Here is a 20,274-nt window from a genome sequence, read left to right as displayed (position 1 = left end):
AACCTGCCCAACTGTACAAAGTAGCCATGGACAATACAGATTCAGAGCAGGATCTTGGGGACTTTCTTTGTTCCTCTAGAACAATAACAGTAATACTGAACCAATCCTGCTAAATCCTGTATTTGGCAGGTCTTGATGATCTGTTTGTTAAGTATTAAGAAGCTTACTAATAGGTAGAATTTTAAAATATTGTTTTACTTTGTTTTCATTTATATGGATCTGATCTGGGACTCAACAATAGATGTCACTGTCCATTAAAAAAAAGACAAAACAAAGGGGCTTTCCTGGTGGCTCAGTGATAAAGAAACTTCCTGTCAATGCAGGCGACACAGGTTCAATTCCTGATTTTCCCAGGGAAGATCCCACATGCTTCAGAGCCCATGCATGCACCTGAGCCTGTGTGCCACAACCACGGAGGCTGTGCTGTACAGCCTGGGAGCTGAAGCTGCTAAAGCCCACACGCCCGAGAGCCGGGGCTCTGCAACAAGAGAAGCCACCGCGATGACCAGCTCGTGCACCGTGACTAGAGAGCAGCCCCCGCTCACTGCTAGAAAAATGCCCGAGCAGCAACAAAAACTCAGCACAGCCAAAAACAAACAAACAAATGAAATGATTAAAAAATAAAAATAAGGACAGCAGGTCTCCTGCAGAACTCCATGGAGCTAAACACAGAGGAAGGCCTCATAAACTATTGCACCTGATGAGGTCCCCCAGGTTACCCTCAACCTAGTAATTCATCATTCTCTGTGGGCTTCCCTCATCTAATAAGCTTGGCAGTCCCAGGCCCAAAAAACCCCAAGCTAAGAGCTGAAATTTTTCCAAAGCATCTAGGGAAGGTGAGACATGTGCAGCATCTCCCCAGCTACCTCACCAAAACCAACTCTGAGCACCCACACCACCAGCAACACCCTCATCACCACCTCCACACCATCGCACATTTTGGGACCCGGCACAGAGCCGTGTGGAGGAGCCCACCTGTGACGAGTGGGGGTCTGTCTCCCTAGTTTCAGCTCTAAAACCAAACTCTAAAGGAACACACATCAATCTGCGAAAAATTATCTGGATCTCAACTTTTTAAATAACTGTATTTATTATTTGGGGCTGTGGTAGGTCTTTGTTGCTGCGCAGGCTTTTGTCTAGTCTCAGAGAGCGGGGTCTCCTCTATGTCTTGGTGCGCAAGTTCCTCACTGTGGCTTCTCTTGTTACAGAGCACGGACTCTAGGGCGCTTGGGTTCAGTAGTGGTGGCTCATGGGCTTAGTTCTTCCATGGCATGTGGGATCTTCTTGGATCAGGGATTGAATCCATGTCTCCTTCATTGGCAGAACTCTTTGCCATTAAGCCACCAGAGAAGCCCCTCTGATTTCAGTTTTTAAAAAATTATTTTTTGACCTCTCTGTACAGCTTGTAGGATCTTAATTCCCTGACCAGGGATCAAACCCAGGTCCCTGGAATGAAAGCACCAAGTCTTAACCACTGGACAGCCAGCAAATTCCCCCTGATCTCAATTTATTAACAAATTAAGGAACTAAACTGAACCAAACTGAAGGAACTAAAAGGCAAATTATATCTATCAACATCAGGGCTTCGTTATAATCCAAGCTTTGGGGGTTCCCAAGTCCACTGCCCACCCTAGTACATTCACTTGAGCCATGTGCCTGGGTTGGGTAAAAACCTACACTTTAAACTGAATTATCACAGGCAAAGACTTGATTTGTCATATACAGCTGTTCCTGAAACTACTGTCCTAGAATGTGCCTGAGGCTATTAACCATTCATCTGTCTTCCCCATAATCACATAAAGGATAAGAAAGATGATCAGAATTCAGAGCTGTCCCACAGAAAGGAATCAAACTGTCACCAAGAGCAGCAGCTAGTTACAGGGGCAAGCACACCGGTCTGAGACCCAGGTTGCAGCACCATCAACAAACTGGGCAGCCATAGGTTAAGTTACAGCTTCTCTAGGGTCCGATTCCTCACCTAGGAAACAAAGGAGGGCACACACAGATGGCTTCTAGATTCCTTCTAGTCTAAAACTCTAAGTTGGAGTAGGAAACGGCAACCTGCTCCAGTATTCTCGCCTGGAGAATCCCATGAACAGAGCCTGTACATGGGATGTACAGTCCATAGGGCCACAAAGAGTCGGACACGACTGAGCACACATACAAAATTGTATTTTAAGTTGGAGTTTCAAGATGTTTTGAGCCATCTTAAACCTCTATTACTGATTTATACCATTCTCTTACCTTGCTATGGACTGAACTGTATCCCCCTAACCCCCTAATTCACACTTATCACGGCCAGGCTCTATGCTAGGCAGTTTCAGTTCAACTTCACATCAATTCTACAGTGTCAGGTAATCTTAACTGTGCCTGTGTGCTAAGTCACTTCAGTAGTGTCTGACTTTTTGCGACCCCATGGACTCCTGCCAGGCTCCTCTGTCCATGCCTATTCAGGCAATAATACTGGAGTGAGTTGCCATGCCCTCCTCCAGGGGATCTTCCTGACCCAGGGATCAAACCTGCGTCTCTTATGTCTCGTGCATTGACAGGTAGGTCCTTTACCACTAGCATCATCTGGGAAGTCACGGAAGGGCCAGGCTGAGGCCTAAAATGTATAGTTCTATGGATGGGTGATCAGGATCTATTTTTGTGAAGAACAGTAACCAGGGAGAAGTAAGAAAAACAAAAGAGAAATCTAGAGTAGGGTGCAGGAGGCCATAAAGAATGTTCCTCCAGCCACCCGACAATGTGGAGATCAAACATCAGGTTGGAGGAACACAGGAAAGAGAGTAAGGAATGAATAAAATCAGGAGGTTCTAACATATACAGGATGGATAAAAACCCTGCCCACTCAGACCCCTCCCCATTTATTTCCCTTCTCAGGATAAACTGTGGACAATTTTGAAAATAGACCAAAAAGACATATTCAATGGATGAATAGGCCTTGTTAGGACATAACTTTGCAAGTTATCTGATCCCATGGTTTTTATACTTTTCACAGTCTTTTGAGATATTTTGCAACTCTGTTAAGTTGTACATAAATGATAGCAATGCAAATAATTCTTGTCTGAAGACAGGTACATGAATTGTCTGGCAGAGAGACAACAGATTCCCCCCTTCCAAAGTCAAAGCTGCATCTACTGAAATTCATTTCATGGTATGTGTATGTGTGCCTACTCTGAATTTTCCTTTGAACAGGCTATAACATCTTACTGGCTCCTTTAATTAATCTTTTTAATCTTTTTAATTAATTTGTATGTGAGTCATAATTTTATCTTTTAAAAATTATCCTCTAATACCCATAAACATGGTTTCCCAGATGGCGCTAGTGATAAAGAACTGGCCTGCCAGTTCAGGAAATATAAAGAGATGTGGGTTTGATCCCTGGGTCAGGAAGATCCCCTGGAGGAGGGCATGGCAACCCACACCAGTATTTGTGCCTGGAGAATCCCATGGAGAGAGGAGCCTGGCGGGCTGCAGTCCAGTGGGTGGCAGAATCGGACATGACTGAAGCGACTTAGCATGCATGTGCCCATAAATGAGCTAAGTCCAAAAAGGTGCCCAAGGGTGTATTAGCTGCTCTAAGGGGGAAAAAAAGGTTCCAGAAATCAATAATCCTTCCAACCCCACATACTTTGAAGGCCACTGGCTCAAGCAAACAGGAAAATAAAGCTTCAATCTTTACCCCTCTACCCCTCCTCTACCAGAAATTCTTAAATTTCACTGATAATCCAAAGAGTTAGAAGAGAAGGACTAAGGGGCCTCGCTCTGTAGTACCACCCACCCCTCCCAACTATAACAGATGTGATTCATGTATTGTGCAAGAACTGACAGCCAGAAGGCCTCTTAAAGCTGCCTGGCCCACCAGGAGCAATATCGGCAGAAGAGGGAAAACAGAAACGGGCTAAGTCCCTGTAGAGCGGGAAAGACGAGTGATGTTGGAACAAATCTCATAATCTGTCTAATGGTTGGATTATAGAATCACACACATGTAGGGGTCCAGGTGTGGTCTCCGAAGGCAGACTAGTGAGCTCCCCACTCACTAGCTGTGGGGACTCTGAGTGAGTGATTGAACTCAGTAAGCCTCTGTTTCCTCAGCAGTAAAGTATCTGCCTTGTAGGACTGCTGTGAGCATTAAATGAGATAACACATGTAGAACACTAGCAGTCTGGACGTGGTAGAAGTGCAATAAATGTTAGCTTCAATATTTCTTTGTTTGAGGAACAAACAACGAAAAGTAAAAACAAGGGATATAATAAAACATGATTGCCATCTCTTCTCTCCCACTTGTCACATCCTTTCCGCCTCTGATCCTCACCTGAGTTACTCAAAGTCTCTTAGCAGGCCTTGGATCATCTCATCCTTCTCAAAGCCATTTCTCACACTCTCTAACCCAGCGAGGGCCAATAGAAACACACAAGCCACATGAGTAATTTCAAATTTTCTAACAGTCATACTTTAAAAAGTAAAAAGAAATAGGGGGAGTGGACTTCCATGGTGGTACAGTGGATAGCAATCCACCTGCCAATGCAGGGGACATGGGTTCGATCCCTTGTCTGGGAAGATTTTACACACTGCAGAGCAACCAAGCCCGAGTGCCACACCGCTGAGCCTGCGCCCTACAGCCCACAAGCTGCAGCTCCTAAGCCCTGAGCCTAGAGCCTGTGCTCTGCAACAAGAGAAGCCACAGCAATGAGAAGACAGCACACCGCAACGAAGAGTAGCCCCCTTCTCCACAACTAGAGAAAGCCCTCGCACAGCAATGAAGACCCACCACAACAAAAAAATAAATAATTTTAAAAATAAGACTCCAAAATGGAGGCCTTTCCTTGACCCATGGTTTCACATTTTAAAAAAAGAAACAGGTGGAGCAAATTTTAATAGTAAATTTAATTTATCCCTATGTAGCCAAAATATCACCATTTTGACACATAATTTTACATTCTGGTTGTTTCCTATTACATCCTTAAACTCTAGCATGTATTTTACACTTATGCACACCTCAAATTCAATATGTCAGCAAATCTGGAAGACTCAGCAGTGGCCACAGGACTGGAAAAGGTCAATCCTCATCCCAATTCCCAAGAAGGGTAGTACTAAAGAATGTGCTAGCCATCAGACAATTGCACTCATCTTCTATGCTAGTAACGTCAAGCTTAAAATCTTGCATGCCAGGATTCAGCATTATGCAAACCAAGAACTTCCAGATGTCCAAGCTGGGTTTAGAAAAGGAAGAAAAACCAGAGATCAAATTGCCAACATTTGCTGGATCATAGAGAAACCAAAGGAATTTCAGAAAAACATCTACCTCTGTTTTGTCAACTACACCAAAGCCTATGACGGTGTTCAGTTCAGTTCAGTTGCTCAGTCTTGTCCAACTCTTTGAGACTCCATGGACTGCAGTACGCCAGGCTTCCCTCCCTGTCCATCACCAACTTCTGGAGCTTGCTCAAACTCATGTCCATTGAGTCGGTGATGCCATCCAACCATCTCATCCTCTGTCATCCCCTTCTCCTCCTGCCTTCAATCTTTCCCAGCACCAGGGTCTTTTCCAACGAGCCAGTTCTTCCCATCAGGTGGCCAAAGTATTGGAGCTTCAGCTTCAGTCCTTTCAATGAATATTTGACTGTGTGAACCATAATGAACTGTGGAAAGCTCTTAAAGAGATGGGAATACCAGACCATCTTACCTGTCTCCCAAGAAACCTGTATGCAGGTCAAGAAGCAACAGTTAGAACCCTGTATGGAACAACTGAATTGAACAATTTCAATTTCAGGATTGAAAAAGGAATACGACAGGACCGTCTGCTGTAACCCTCTTTGTTTAACCTATACACTGAGCACGTCATGAGAAAGGCCAAGCTGGATGAGTTATAAGCTGGAATCAAGACAGGCAGGAGAAACGTCAACAACCTCAGACATGCGGATGATACCATTCTAATGGCAGAAATCGAAGAGGAACTAAAGAGCCTCATGATGAGGGTGAAGGAGTAGAGTGAAAGAGTTGGCTTAAAACTAAATATTAAAAAAACTAAGATTATGGCATCTGGCCCCATTACTGCCTGGCAAATAGAAGGGGAAAACGTGGAAGTAGTGACAGATTTCCTCTTCTTGGATTCCAAAATCACTGCAGACAGTGACTGCAGCCATGAAATCAGACAATTGCTTCTTGGCAGGAAAGCTATGACAAACCTAGACAGTGTGTTGAAAAGCAGAGACATTACGCTGCTGACAAAGGTCCATATAGTCAAGGCTACGGTTCTCCCAGGGGTCACGTATGGGTGTGAGAGTTGAACCATAATTACAGAAGGCCAAGCGCTGAAGAATTGATGCCTTCAAACTGCAGTGCTGGAGAAGACTCCTGAGAGTCCCTTGGACCGCAAGGAGATCAAACCAGTCAAATCTTAAGGGAAATCAACCCTGAGTACTTGTTGGAAGGACTGATGCTGAAGCTGAAACTCCAGTATTTTGGTCATCTGATGAAATAGCCAACTCATTGGAAAAGTCCCTGATGCTGGGAAAGATTGAGGGCAGAAGGAGAAGAGGGCATCAGAAGATGAGATAGCTGGATGGCATCACCGATTCAATGGACATGAGCTTGGGCAAACTTTGGGAAACTATGAGGGACAGGGAGGCATGGGCTGCTGCAGTCCATGAGGTCACAGAGTCAGACACCACTGGGAGACTGAACTACAACAGCACCTCAAATTCATACTAGCCACATTGCAAGTGCTCAACAGCCACTGCTCTGCCTGCTCATGTCTTTCAGAAGATTCAAATTCATTAGCCTAACATGTTGGGCCCAATTTCAGTGCCCCCATACCCTCCCCCATCCCTGCCCTTCCATACCTTTGCCTGGTGAACCACACCTGGTACCTCCTCCTCACCCCTTTCCTGGGCTCACCCTTGACTCCCAGGACCTGGTATACTCCTTCTCCACAGGACACACCCTACCTGGTTCCAGGACCTAGCCATTCAACATGCAAATATGTCCATTTCCCACAAGGGCTTCCTAGCCAAGCCCACTGTCCTGGGCCACTAGTAGAGCACCTGGCTCCAGTGGTCAGGACAGACGGTGCACCTTTTCTGCCTCACACCAAACCCTCCAAGCCCCTCAGAGGCAGGGCTCTGTGTCCTACTGATGGGTGCACAATAGTACCTGGCCCAGCCTAGGTGTTCAACACATATATAAAGCACAGATTTTTTTTTTTAATGGAAAGAATATGTTAGAATTTTTACCAACATCTAGTTAGTGACCTTGATCTAACTCTAAAGTCATTTAGCCAACTCTTAATCTGAAATTATACACAATGTGTAGGGCTTGGACCAAAAATGGTTGAAAGTAGACCAGCTATAAAGAAGCAACTACTGCTGGAAGAGCCATTGTTCCTGAGGTTTGTTTTTTTTCCACTGGCACAAAAAACTTTTAGCCTTAAACTGTTTTTCATAGCTGTGCTGGAATAAACGGGAAACCACAAAAATGAAGGCTTCCCCTGCACCAGTCATCAAACTGAAGTGGCAAGAAAGAAAGCATCCAAAATGATCCACGTTTGATTAAACCCAACATTTTAAGTGTTTATTAACCCACTGAATTCCCAAATTGAACCAATCATTTGAAATGCTCAGAGACACCATTCTGGATTCCAGTATTTCCTATGGGCCTCTGCGGTCTTCACTGAAGATCAAGGCCTCCCTTTCTCAGGCCTCACAGAACTGCTATTCTTCTGTTTTCATCAGAGAAGCCATAAAAACAAGCACAAGGACCCTCAGTTGTGACTTCTTCTTTGCACGTGTTAAGTGTCTGCTCTAAGGATTCTCAAAACACTGACTTGGCAGATCCTGAGTGACCCTGTCGCCCAGCAAGTCAATCAGAAAGCAGACAACTTTAATAATAATTACAGAACCCCTGGTTTTCATTTTATACTTTCCTAAGCAGAAAGTTTGGCAAAGCCTCTTATGGTTTCCTCTTCTTTTACAAAAATCTGTCTCCTAAGCAAAAGCTTCTGTTTCCTAGTAGCACTCTACACACTTTTAAAACTCACAGTTTAAGGAAAAAAAAGAAAAAATAATTACAAAGGCATTTTGTCTCTATACTTTCTCCCCAATATTTTCCATTTACAACAGAGTCCAGTTTATCTGCTTAGAAATACATGTTATTGTTCTCTGATAGATTCCATGTTTTCAAACAATTGGACCTTTTAGGAGCTATGTTAAATACTACATAAACTGTGACTTTTTTTCTTTCTTCTATGAAACAAATATGTATTCACCTGTTTCTTCAGGGCCTCCCTATGGGCAGGCACTGTTTTAGACACAAGGGATATAGCAGGGAACTCAAAACAGAAAGCTTCAGCTCTGGTGCAGTTGAAATTCTAGTTGGGTAGTAAATGCCGCAAAGCAAAGTAAAGCAGGGTGCGGGGGATAAAAAGTGGGAATGGGGGGACATCCCACTTTTGACAGGGTGGTCAGGGAAGGTCTCCTGGACAGAACAGAAGAACAGCAATTCTGAAGAACAGAGCCAAGTGGGCATTTTGGGGAAGGGATGGATGGCGGAGAGGGGTGGGAGGGTGGGGTCTATGGAAGACTGAACTTCAAATGCAAAGACTCTCAGGCAGGAATATGTTAATCCAACAGTTAATCAAAGTTTCTGGTCAAGTGAAATAATCAGTACCATAAAACCCTAGTCAAAAAAGAAACTGGGGCGGAGACGGCGTTGGACAGAGGCTCGTGAGGGAGAGGAGATATATATATATATAGACATACACATACTTATGGCTGATTCACATTGTTGAATAGCAGAAACCAATACAACACTGTAAAAGAATTATCCTCCAATTTAAAATAAGAAGAAGAAAAAAAAAAAACGGATGCTGGGCTTTATATGAGATTTTCTGAAATACAATTGGTACACAGTCCCTCAGTCTCTCAGTCTCCCATTTCTATCTTGATAACCTTAGAGCTCCCGGGGGACACCCGCACTCTGAAAACGAGTGACAGACTCGACCACCTAATGTGAGCACATAAGGCCACACACAAGAGGAGCTGAGATGAGGGCTGGGCCTCCCTTTGAGGGAGAATTTTTCACACAAAAATCCTCCCCCTCAAGAAGTTAAACTGGGCCATTCTTACATTTTGAGATGGACTACACTCTGTGAAGTGTGTTTCTCTAAATAACCCACTTCTTACCTATCACTTTATCTCTCACCGAATGCTTTCTGCAATGAGCTTCATTAAGTTCTGAAATCAGGTGTGTGATCTCAATTGGAAGACTGTGGGGTTTGGCCAGGTTCCAGTCCCCGTGTATGGGTTCAAGTTCTAATCGGAGGCGAACAGTCGCAATGGATACCCAGTGTGTGACCAGCAAAGCCTGAAGTTGAACCTTGGCTATGCCACTCTAGCGTGCAGCCTCCATGCTATAGTGTTCCTAGCCAAAGTGCCCACAGCAGTCTGTACAAGTATCACCCCTGCGGTATCCTGCAACTATCTGTTTACATCTTTCTCCCAGCCTCGAGGTGCTGTTAAGAAAGAGCCATTCATGGAAAAGGAAATGGCAACCCACTTCAGTATTCTTGCCTGGGAAATCCCATGGACAGAGGAGCCTGGTGGGCTACCGTCCTTGGGGTCGCAAAGGAGTCAGACATGAGTTAGCAACTAAACATGACTATGCTAAAAATATTTTCAAGAGTAAAGGATATTTTCTTACCTCCATTATAGCTTTAAAAATAGCATTAAAAAAAAAAAAGAAGTTAAACTGTTTCACAATAAGATGGTTTCCAAATGCTGAAAAGGCAAGCTCTTCTCCCAAAAGAGGTGTCACTTTCTGACTTCTGTACTGCTCATCTGTCCCCTATTCAGTCAGCTACAGGCCTGCTCCCAGCTCTGGACCACTTTAAACTGAGCCTCTGAAAGTTTAAATTGGCTCCTGGCCACCACATGAGATGCTGAGGCCATGCCCTCAGCCAGAGGTGTCTTGTTCTCTCATTCTCTGCCTTTCTATTCTCCTATTCTAGACTCCTCTATTCTCCTATTCTCCTCCTTCTAGACTCGCTGAAGGCTCACCCTGCTAAGGAATCCAAATCCCAGCTTGTCTCACCCGCTTTTATCTCTTCTGCACACACAGGCTGTCCCCCAAGAATAATCTTACTTTCCAAAGAAAAACCTCAGAACACACTGTCAATACATGAGCCCTTGCTGCTCTGATTTCAATGACGGGACTATTTCATAGTTTAAAGTACAGTAATTTTTTTTTAAACTTAGGACGTACTTACATAGAGTCTGAGACAGCACAGGAAATCAGGACTGTCTGGGAAAATGTAGGATCTGTGATCAGGCCTTTGACTGTTGCTCTATTCTCTAAAAAACAACTTTATTTTCTAAAGACACATGACATCGTTCTACAAAAGGATTTGGAGCTACTTCTAGGAGTAAGGATAAAGAGTCAGCAAGTGATAGCTGTGGGTTGAAGGCCAGAACGCTGGTATTTCCAGCCATTTCAACAGCTCAGGAAGCTAAATGGACCATCATGGAAAATAATCAGCTCTGGCCGCCACACAGACCTCAGCCCTTAATGGGGTGAATCACACACTCCATTACCTGTGCTGGAGCTCAGGTAAACGCAGCACTAATTCCAGAGGCTGGAATATGCCTCTCCCCAGCATGCAGGAAAGTACCCATTCATTCTACCAGGAGAAGCCTCTTGGATCTGACAGGGCATGTACACCTGACCCCTTGACCCCTCTAAGCATCCTCTGAAGTGCCTTGACATGGGAAAGGCTCCTATAACTTTCTAATTAAGAAAAAAAGTCACCATAGTGATAATTTTGTTTTTTTTTATAATGATAATTTCGAAATGTACAGAAATATCAAACTCTATCTTGTATATAACAGGAACTAACCCAGGGACGGCGGAGCCTGGTGGGCTGCTGGGGTCACACACAGTCGGACATGACTGAAGTGACTTAGCAGCAGCAGCAACAGTGTGTACGCGCTAAGTCACTTCAGTTGTGTCGAACTCTTTGCGATCCCACGGACAGTAGCCCGCCGGGTTCCTCTGTCCATGGGATTCTTCAGGCAAGAATACTGGAGTGGGTTGCCATGCCCTCCTCCAGGGGGTCTTCCCGACCCAGGGACTGAATCCGTGTCTCTTACGTCTGCTGCATTGGCAGGGGGGTTCTTTACCAGTAGGGCCACCTGGGAAGCCCCAACACAGGTTTGTAGGTCAATTATACTTCAAAATTAAACTCATAGAAAAAGAGATCAGAATTGTGGCTACCAGAGATGGAAGAAGGAGAGGAATGAAGGCAGGGAAGGTACAAACTTCTGGTTACAAGATAAATAAGCACTAGGAATGTTATGTACAATATGGTAAGTATAATTAACAACGCTATTGTTATATACGAAAGTTGTCAAGAGAGTAAATTCTAAGAGTTCTTCTAGTCACAAGGCAAAAAAGTTTTTTTCTATTTCTTCTTTTTTTTTTTTTACTGTGCCACATGGCGTGTGGGCTCTTAGTTCCTGTATCAGGGATTGAACCTATGCCCACTGCAGTGGAAGCACAGAGTCTTAACTACTGGGAAGTCCTCTATTTCTTTAATTTTTATCTATATGAGATGGCTGTTCATTAAAGTTAACTGTGGTAACCATTTCATGATGTATGTAAATTAAATCATTAAGCTGTATACCTTAAACTTACAGTGTTTATGTTAAGTATATCTCAATAAATCAACCCACTCCGGTATGTTCTTGCCTGAAAAATCCTAGGGACAGAGGAGCCTGGCAGACTACAGTCCACAGGGTCACAAAGAGTCAGGACACGACTGAGAGTCCACTCACACACATATGTCAACAAAACTGAAAGGACTTTTTTTTTTTTTTTTTAAAGAAAGAAAGAACAAAGGTCTTCCAGAGCTGTCAATTGAGAATTAATTTGGTCCTGGGACCCAGGAGGAGTCCTGAAGGTCTTACCGAGCTCACCATTTCCCACTGGAGGTTCTTGTGAATAAGCACATTGATAACTCGGAGTAAACTGAGACCTTTAGGTATGTTGTATGACCAAGTTCATAATTTTTTTAAAAAGTGTTCAGAAATGTAATGATATTGCCCTTTGATCTAGTAGAAGTACTCCTTGAAATTTAACAACAACAACAAAATAGTAACAATTCAAAAGAAGAATGCCGGACATTTACTGAAGGATCCTTCCTTTTAGCAAAAAATTGGGAACAATGATCAGGGGAAACCATGATCAGGGGATCTTATGCAGTCTTCGGAAGGGAAAAATTCCAAAATTCTTTTCATTGCCTAAGATTTTTTTCCCTAATTTCTTTCTAAGTTACAATGGCTTTTTTTTTTTTTTTTCATTGAGATTTACCTGGCATGTAACATTATACTAGGGTGTACAACAAAATAATTCAATATCTCTATATACAAATATTTGTATCAATAATGATGTAGACATCACCACATGATCAGCACAACAGGTCTTATGTAACATGCATCATTATACATAGTCAAAAAAATTTTTCCTGTGATGAGAGCCTATCAGATCTATTCTCTTAGCAACTTTCAATTGCAATACAATTGCAATACAGTTTTATTAACTACAGTCACCATGCTATAGGGTAAATTCCTTTCAAGTGGAAGAAGTTTTCCCATTAGCATCAGCAAATTTATTAAGCACCTGCTATTATACAGAAGGCTTTTTTTTAAACAGGAAGATAGACTGAAAAACTTCTTAAACTTCAAGTTTCTTCAAGATGTCTGTATTGTTGATATTACTCTCCCCAAGGGCCTCCAAATTACAAAGTAAGGAAAGTAATAAGAGGTTAACTAAAGATTATGATTGGTACAACAGCTTTAAGGCTAATCTATCCTGAGGTGGAGCCAGTGACAGCTGGCGCCCTGGGAAGTTTTGAATAGAAGACATTTGCATGTGACGTACAAAAGGATGAAGAGTCATACAGTGAAAAACAAGTCTCCCTTCCACCCTGACTCTTGGTCACCCAGTTTCCCAACTGGGACCATGTCAGAGATATGTCACAGTGCCAACGGGCTCATGTGACTTCTGTGTGTGAGACACGCTGCTGAGGACTTTGTACAGAAGGCTCACGGCTGCCGTGCCAGCAGCACTCTGATCAGCTTCGATTTACAAATCAGGAGACCTGCTTGTGGCCTGAAGTGAACAAGCAACTGCCCAAAGTCCTGTGGTGGTAAGAGACATAAAGTCGGTACTTTCAGACCCCCTCCTCATCCCCCTTCCCCCTGCACACACCCCTAAACTCCACATTCTCTCTTCCTGTTGTGCTGTGTCCTCTGCCCTGGAAAGCAATCCTTCACCACGCCTCTGCCTGGTTAACCTGACTTTCCATATCAATTTTAGAATCATCTTGTCTCTTAAAAAAAAAAAACCAACCTTGCTGGGCTTTTGGGATTATGTTAAACCTACAGATCGATTTGTGGAGACAAAATATTTTAGTAACTATATTGAGTCTTCCAATTCATGAATATGTCTTCCCACTTATATCGGTAGTCTTTGATTTCCTCCTTCAGTGTTTCATAGTTTTCAGATCCTGTATGTGTTTTGTTAGATTTAGACCTACTTCATTCTTTTCAGAGCTATCATAACTGACATGGGTTGCTTCCCCCCACCACCCCCCCACCAATTTCAGCTTCCAGTGATTTATTGCTAGGATATAAAAATATGATTGATTTTTCTGTGTTGACCTTGCTAACTCACACATTAGTCCTTGGAGCTTTTCTTTTTATGGATTCCCATGGGATTGTCTATATAGACAATCATGCCATCTGCAAATAAGGACAGTTGTTCTTTCTTTCCAATCTGAATGCCTTCTATTTACTTTTCCTGCACTGGCTAGCACTTCCAGTAGGATGTGGAATAGCAGTGGTGAGAACAGACTTCATTGCCTTGCTCCCCATCTTAAGGGGAAAGCATTCTCTCACCACCAAGTATGTCAGCTGTAGATTTCTGGCAGATGCCCTTTTCTGGGTTTGCTTGGCAACATTTATCATGAATGAATGCTGAATTTTGTCAAAAGTTTTTTTTTACTGCATGCACTGACATAATCAAGTGTATTTTGCCCTTTAAACTGTTAGTATGGTGGATTACATCTCCTGATTTTGGAAAACTGAACCAGCCTTTTGTTCCTGGGACAAACCACAATGATTGTGGTGTACTATTCTTTTTACATAACATTGCTGGATTCTATTTCCTCGTATTTTGTTGAGAATTTTTGTGCCTGTGTTCATGAGGATGACTGGTCTGGAGTGTTCTTTTCTTGAACTGTCTTTGTCTGGTTTTATAAAACAGATGTGTCCTAGACATTTTTCTGAGGCCTTGAATGATAATTTTACTATTTTAAGCATCATAAAAACTTATGAATGGTTTTAATCTTCGATTTTCTGCTAGAATTTCTTTGACTCCAAATTTTTGAGCAGGAACACAACTTTCAAAGATAACAAAATTCCCAAGGGGAAAGAAAACTATTCTAACTATTCTCACCTTAAGGTACATGTGAGAATCTCATGCAGTGAAACTATTTCACCTGCCATTCTCTGCACATCCCCGCCCTGCTTCAGTATAGTCAAGGAAGCAGGAACTGTACTCCCCAGCCTGGGATGAAAAACTGACACAGTTTCCATCAAATAAAAGATACATTATTACCCAACCCTGAAATGCAAATACTCACAGTGGTCCTTGAGTTACTGAAGAAAGCACCTGCAAACATTAACCCCTTTAGTTCTTAAAATTCCCCAAACGTTCAGTCATTACTACTCACGTTCTACTATGGGAGAAGCCCAAACACAAAGGGATTAAGAGATTTCAAGGCGATCAGCAGAGCTAAAGTCTGAATTTAAACATCACCTACTATCCAACTTTGTTTTAAAAAACAGTCCTAGACAAATGCAATGCAAGGTCAGAAGGTCAATCAGGCATGGGAGGGACTTCAGAAAGGGGTTCAGGGACTTTCCAGATGGTCCAGTGGTTAAGACTTCGCACTTCCACTGCAGATGGCACAGGTTCCAGCCCTGGTTGGGGAAGTAACATCCCTCAAGCTGGGCAGCACAGCCCAAAAACATTAATACAAGTGTTGTAAGAAAGGAAGGAAGAGAGAGAGAAAGGAGAGAGAGAAGGAAAGAAGAAAAGGAAAGAAGAAAACTAAGAAAGAAAGGAATGTGATGCAAAAGAGCTCACTGAGGGGTGTTTTAGGAACTTAAATGCTGATTCTGGTCTTGGCTCTTTTGACAAGGCCCATCCCCTCACTGCAGAAAGTGAGCAAGACTAATGGCTGAGGAACAGAACACCACACAGGAACTGCTCACCTAGGGACGGCACAATGGCCACAGAGAAATCAAAACCCTTGTAAAGTGTCTCATTTCAGCATGTAAAAGTCAGCCAAAAGGTCACCCAAAAGTCGCCCAAAAGGGTGGACCAAAGACCACAGAAATGTCCCTGGACTCAAGATCTGTCCTGTTGAGTGGAACAACTCAAAGTCATGTGTTAAAGAGGCAGTAAAGGATACATGAGCATACATGCTAAGTCACTTCAGTCGTGTTTGACTCTGTGCAACACTATGGACTACAGCCTGCCAGACTCCTCTGTCCATGGGATTCTCCAGGCAAGAATACTGGACTGGGCTGCCATGCCCTCCTCCAGGGGATCTTCCCGACCCAGGGGTCAAACCTGCATCTCTTATGTCTCCTGCATTGTCAGGCAGGTTCTTTACCACTAGTACCACCTGGGAAGCCTAAAGAGCATACTGCCTGGGTTCAAATCCCAGTTTCACCAACCACTAGACACAAGACCTTAAAGGAGTCACAACCTCTGTACCGCTAATGTTCTCATCCATAAAAGTGGCAAGAGTAAGCATTCATTAACGATGCCTGCTGTTGTTATTTCTCAGAAAGTTGTCCCACTGAAGGCCGGTGCTTTTCTGACACTGTCCTAACATCGTGGTACCCCTTTCCCATCACAAGAGCAAAATTTTGCCTTCAACCAAGTGTGCTTGAGAAAAAAAAATCAGAACAATAAACAAATAAACAATAAATAAACATTAACTATTTCATTAAATGATGTGTGGGAGCTAAAAACCAATAAGCACTCACAGAATCCACATCCAAAAGGAAGAAGAAGGTATTTAAATCTATAGCTTAAACCAACTGTTTTCCCACAAAAAGTACATTTACATTGTTTGAGATATTCTCCCCAACGAAGAAACAGGTATGAGCTGTATTTTTAAAAGATATAAACTATGAAAATGCACTGATTAATTTCCATACTATTTCAGATTAGTTTTACGATCAAATAACATTTCACTTCAAAGATCAATTTAACTTTTAAATCACTAGGAAGTAAGCTATCTTTAGTTCAAATATGTAATTTTAGGACTTCCCTGGTGGCGCAGTGGATAAGAATCTGCCTGCCAATTCAGGGAACACAAGCTGGATCTCTGGTCTGGGAAGTTTCACGTGCTGCGGAGCAACTAAGCCCATGTGCTCTAGAGCCCATGTTCCCCAACCAATGAAGGGTAGCCCCCGCGCATGGCAACCAGAGCAATACCTTGCAGAGCAACCAAGACCCAGTGCAACCAAAAACAAATAAATAAAACTTTTTTTAAAAGAGGGACCAGAGAGCTGGTGAAAGTTTATTTTTTAAAAAATTTAATTATAATTTTGGGGTGGCATTTTCATCGTTTCTTTAATTAATTAGCAACAGTGACAGCTAACGTTTTATTATACACTAAGCACCTAATAAGCCAGGTCCTAATTTCTACGTATTACCTCATTCTCTTAATCCTCTGAGGAAAGTATAGGCTCATTTTACAGAAGAACCCCAGCCTTGATGCTGACTATTTACGATTCTGATTGCCAGTACCTGTATATAAAGTTTTAACGCTAAAATGATATAGAGCTTCCCTGGTGGTTCAGCTGATAAAGAACCCGCCTGCCAATGTAGGAGATGCAAGAAACGTCTGATCCCTGGGTCAGGAAGATCCCCTGGAGAAGGAAATGGCAACTCGCTCCAGTACTCTTGCCTGGAAAATTCCATAGACAGAGGAGCCTGGCGGGCTACAGTCCATGGGGTCATGAAGAGTCGGACACAACTGAGCACATATACACGGGTATAAAGTTTTAATACTAAAAATGATTACAGAAAGGTAAGTCTCAAACTCTAACGTGCAAGAGAACTCCTGGCGAATCTTGCTAAACTGTAGATTATGATTCATAAGGTCTGAGGTGAAGCCTATGATTCTGCAATTCTAACAAGCTCTTAGGTGCTAGGAGTACTGCCGACCACACTTGTAGCAAGGACCTACAGGTAGCAATAAGCCACAGACCACAAAAAAATGTCTCTAAAGACTAATACAAAATTTTAAAAAATCAAATTTTTCACAAAAGCCACAGAATTAGAACTTATATTAAAATATTTCTTGATGGGATATTGCAACATCTTAGAAATATCTTCAGGGACTTCTCTGGTGGTCCAGTGAATAGGACTCCAAGCTTCCAATGCTTCCAAGGCAGGAGAGATGGGTTCGATCCCTGGTCAGGGAACTAAGACCCCACATGCTATATGGGGCAGCCAAAAAAAAATCTTCATAACGACTCTTGTTTTCTTTTTCAGTTTAAGTCAAGAGTCCAATTTCTTAGAGTTTTATGGAGGGGTTTTTCCCCTAAAAACCCTGATTTTTCAATCAAGGCTGAAAAGCTAAATGCATGGGAGACTATTTCATGTTGCCATACCCTTCAAGCAGATCCCTGTCCTTCACTCACCCACATATAACACAACCTCTCACTGTTTAAATTCTAGAGGCAAGAGTTAGTGGAGATTTTAGGAGCTGGACACCAAAGTTCTTCTAGATGAAAAGCAAAGTTCTACTAAAAATAGCACCTTACAAAAAGGCAATGATAAATACCATTTATCATTGGCTTCCATTTATGGCCTTAGGTGACCAAATTCCAGCAATGAGGTGGTAGCTAACATTCTATGCAAACTACTGGATTTCATTCTTTTACCAGATCCCTTAAGTGGCAAGGTCTATTTACTTTCAAAAGTCCAGAGTGAACAAAGCCAGGTACTTAACAGGATCCCTAAATTCCACCTGGGTCCAAGTTCCCTTTCTCCCAGCCTTTATTCATTTGTGATTATCTGTGTTGTACTCAAACATCAGCTAGCTGCCTCTTCTAAATGGCACCTCCCCCACCTTCTCCATTCTCTTTACTAACAGCAGTGCCTAAGTCCAGAACCAATATATCTCTGAGAACATTCCAGTTTACCAGATAAGGTCAGTTTAAAATTCTAGAGAGGAATAACCTGCTCCGTTTGTCTTTCCTGAGAGCCCTTCAAAAACTACCATCTCACAATCAGCAGAACAAGCCTTTCACCCAAAAGAAAGATAAAACATTTTTCTATGATTCTGCAATTTACAAACCTTTATTGAAAGGATAGTCACGTTAAATAATTCCCAAGGAACCTTTACCGACGTGCTCAAGTAAGCACAAGGAGACCAATGCTTGGAATAAACAAAATGCATATACCGTGCAGGTCCGTGCAAATGGCTTCTCTAGCTAAGAAGTCAATGAAGTTTTGCTAAGCGGCCTCAGAGGAAGGCCTACCTGTGTCAGGGAATACCGGGACACAGTTTTGTCCCAACCCGAGCATGGTCCATCCACATCAGAGCTAAGCAACCAACCAAACAGGCTCGTTAGAAACCCACAAAAGAGGGGCAGAGGGGACAGGACCCTGCCCTGAACGCCCTGGAAGCTAAAAATAAGTATTCTGAGGAATGAGCTCTACCATAGACAAGCCCAACAGAAAGTTCTCTGTTTCTATTACCTCCAAAACTGGCTGCCCTCCCGCAGTGATTTAACTCTGGGTACCAATTGGGCAATGCCAGCCACCGTGCTGGGGCGGAGGATTCAGAGATGCCGGTTCTATCTTCTGGGCTAATTAGAAGGAATCAAAACCTCTGCAATATAAACTGGAGACTCTGCGGGCAGAGTCGGGCTCCCTCAATGCTTCTAGACTACATGCCTCCATTCAACCAACATTTATCTGAGCGTCTACCATATGCTCAGCACTCTGCTGGGCACCGGGGGAAGAAATCTTCCCCAGTAGTGGAAGCAGAGACAAACGAGGACGGTCCGGAGGAGTGGAGGACGTGCGGCCCCTGAAAACCTAACACAAGTTATTGCTACGACCAGCAGCACCCAGGGGAAGGCGTGACCCCCGCCGGGTTCCGCGCACCACCAAGTCCAACAGTGAAAGAGGCCCGCTATAGCGAAGGTTGGCGTGGACAGGTAGGCCCGGGGGCAGGTGTTCAGGTAGAAGGCGCACACCTGAGACGGCAGGGGTCGGAAAGGTGGGGTCCCCAGGGGAGAAGGGAGGGAGGCCCGGGGATCCGGCTAGAAGAGGGGGCGCAAGGAGTCGGGAGATGGGAAGCCCGGGGCGCGGTGGAGGCCGGCCGGGCCTGCGCCCCCTGAAGCGGGAGCAGCGAGAGAAGGCGCGCGGCTAGGCCGCCCGCCCGCACCTGGGGCCCCGCCCGGCACCTACCACTTGGGCGACCTTGAGGCAGCCGAGCGCGCCGCGCAGGTAGTCGGGGTCGCAGCGCAGGCCGGCCAGCCCGCGGCGCTGGCTCACCGGCTCGGTGGTGGGCTGGTACGGGCTGCTGGCGCCCGAGATCATGGAGGTGCTCGAGGCCTCGCCCTCGAAGCCGTCCAGCTCCTCGCCGCTCCGCATGCTGCCGCCCGGCCCAAGCCGCCTCGCGCGGCTGGCTCCCGGCGCCCGGAGCTGGCGGGCTCAGCAGGGCCGCCGCATTGCCGCCGCCGCCGCTGCCGACGGAGACGACGACAGACTGACTTCCCGCACCAGCGCCGCCGCCGCCTCTGCACCCGCCGCCCCGCTGCGGCCGCGGTTCGGTCCGCTCGGGCTCGGCTCCCGCCGCCTCAGCAGCGGAAAGGGAGGGAGGCGGGAGCGAGTGGAGAGAGAAGGAGGCGGGAGCCGGCGCGGCGGGCCGGGAGGGGGCGGAGCGAGCGCCCGCCCGCTGGCCGCTCGGCGGCGCTCTGCTCTGCGGCTCCCGCGAGGGGAGGCGGCGGCCCGCGCCGCGGGGCCTCGGAGAGGCGGGGCCTCTAGCCAGACCGGGCTGGGGGCGGGGCGCCGGGAACTCCGGCCCCGCCCTCACCTGCCCGTGCGGGGGCCCGGGCCGCGGCTGCGCGTCAGGCCATCACGGCGTGGGAAGGCAGGGGTCCAGGAGACTGGGGA

At 44.8% G+C, this 20,274-nt stretch overlaps 1 protein-coding gene across 1 annotated transcript in view; it reads right to left on the bottom strand.

The window, feature by feature from the left end:
• Positions 1–19,991, bottom strand: part of CMTM4 (CKLF like MARVEL transmembrane domain containing 4) — a 71,060-nt gene extending 51,069 nt beyond the window's left edge. The window contains exon 1 of the mRNA XM_043436565.1: positions 19,567–19,991. Coding sequence (XP_043292500.1) covers positions 19,567–19,752 — 186 coding nt within the window. The 5' untranslated portion in view covers positions 19,753–19,991. The remainder of the gene's footprint in view (positions 1–19,566) is intronic.
• Between the last annotated feature and the right edge of the window lie 283 nt (positions 19,992–20,274).

The sequence above is a fragment of the Cervus canadensis genome, chromosome 18 (assembly GCF_019320065.1).
Source record: "Cervus canadensis isolate Bull #8, Minnesota chromosome 18, ASM1932006v1, whole genome shotgun sequence".
NCBI lineage: Eukaryota > Metazoa > Chordata > Mammalia > Artiodactyla > Cervidae > Cervus > Cervus canadensis.
This window is presented reverse-complemented; position numbering and strand designations above follow the sequence as displayed.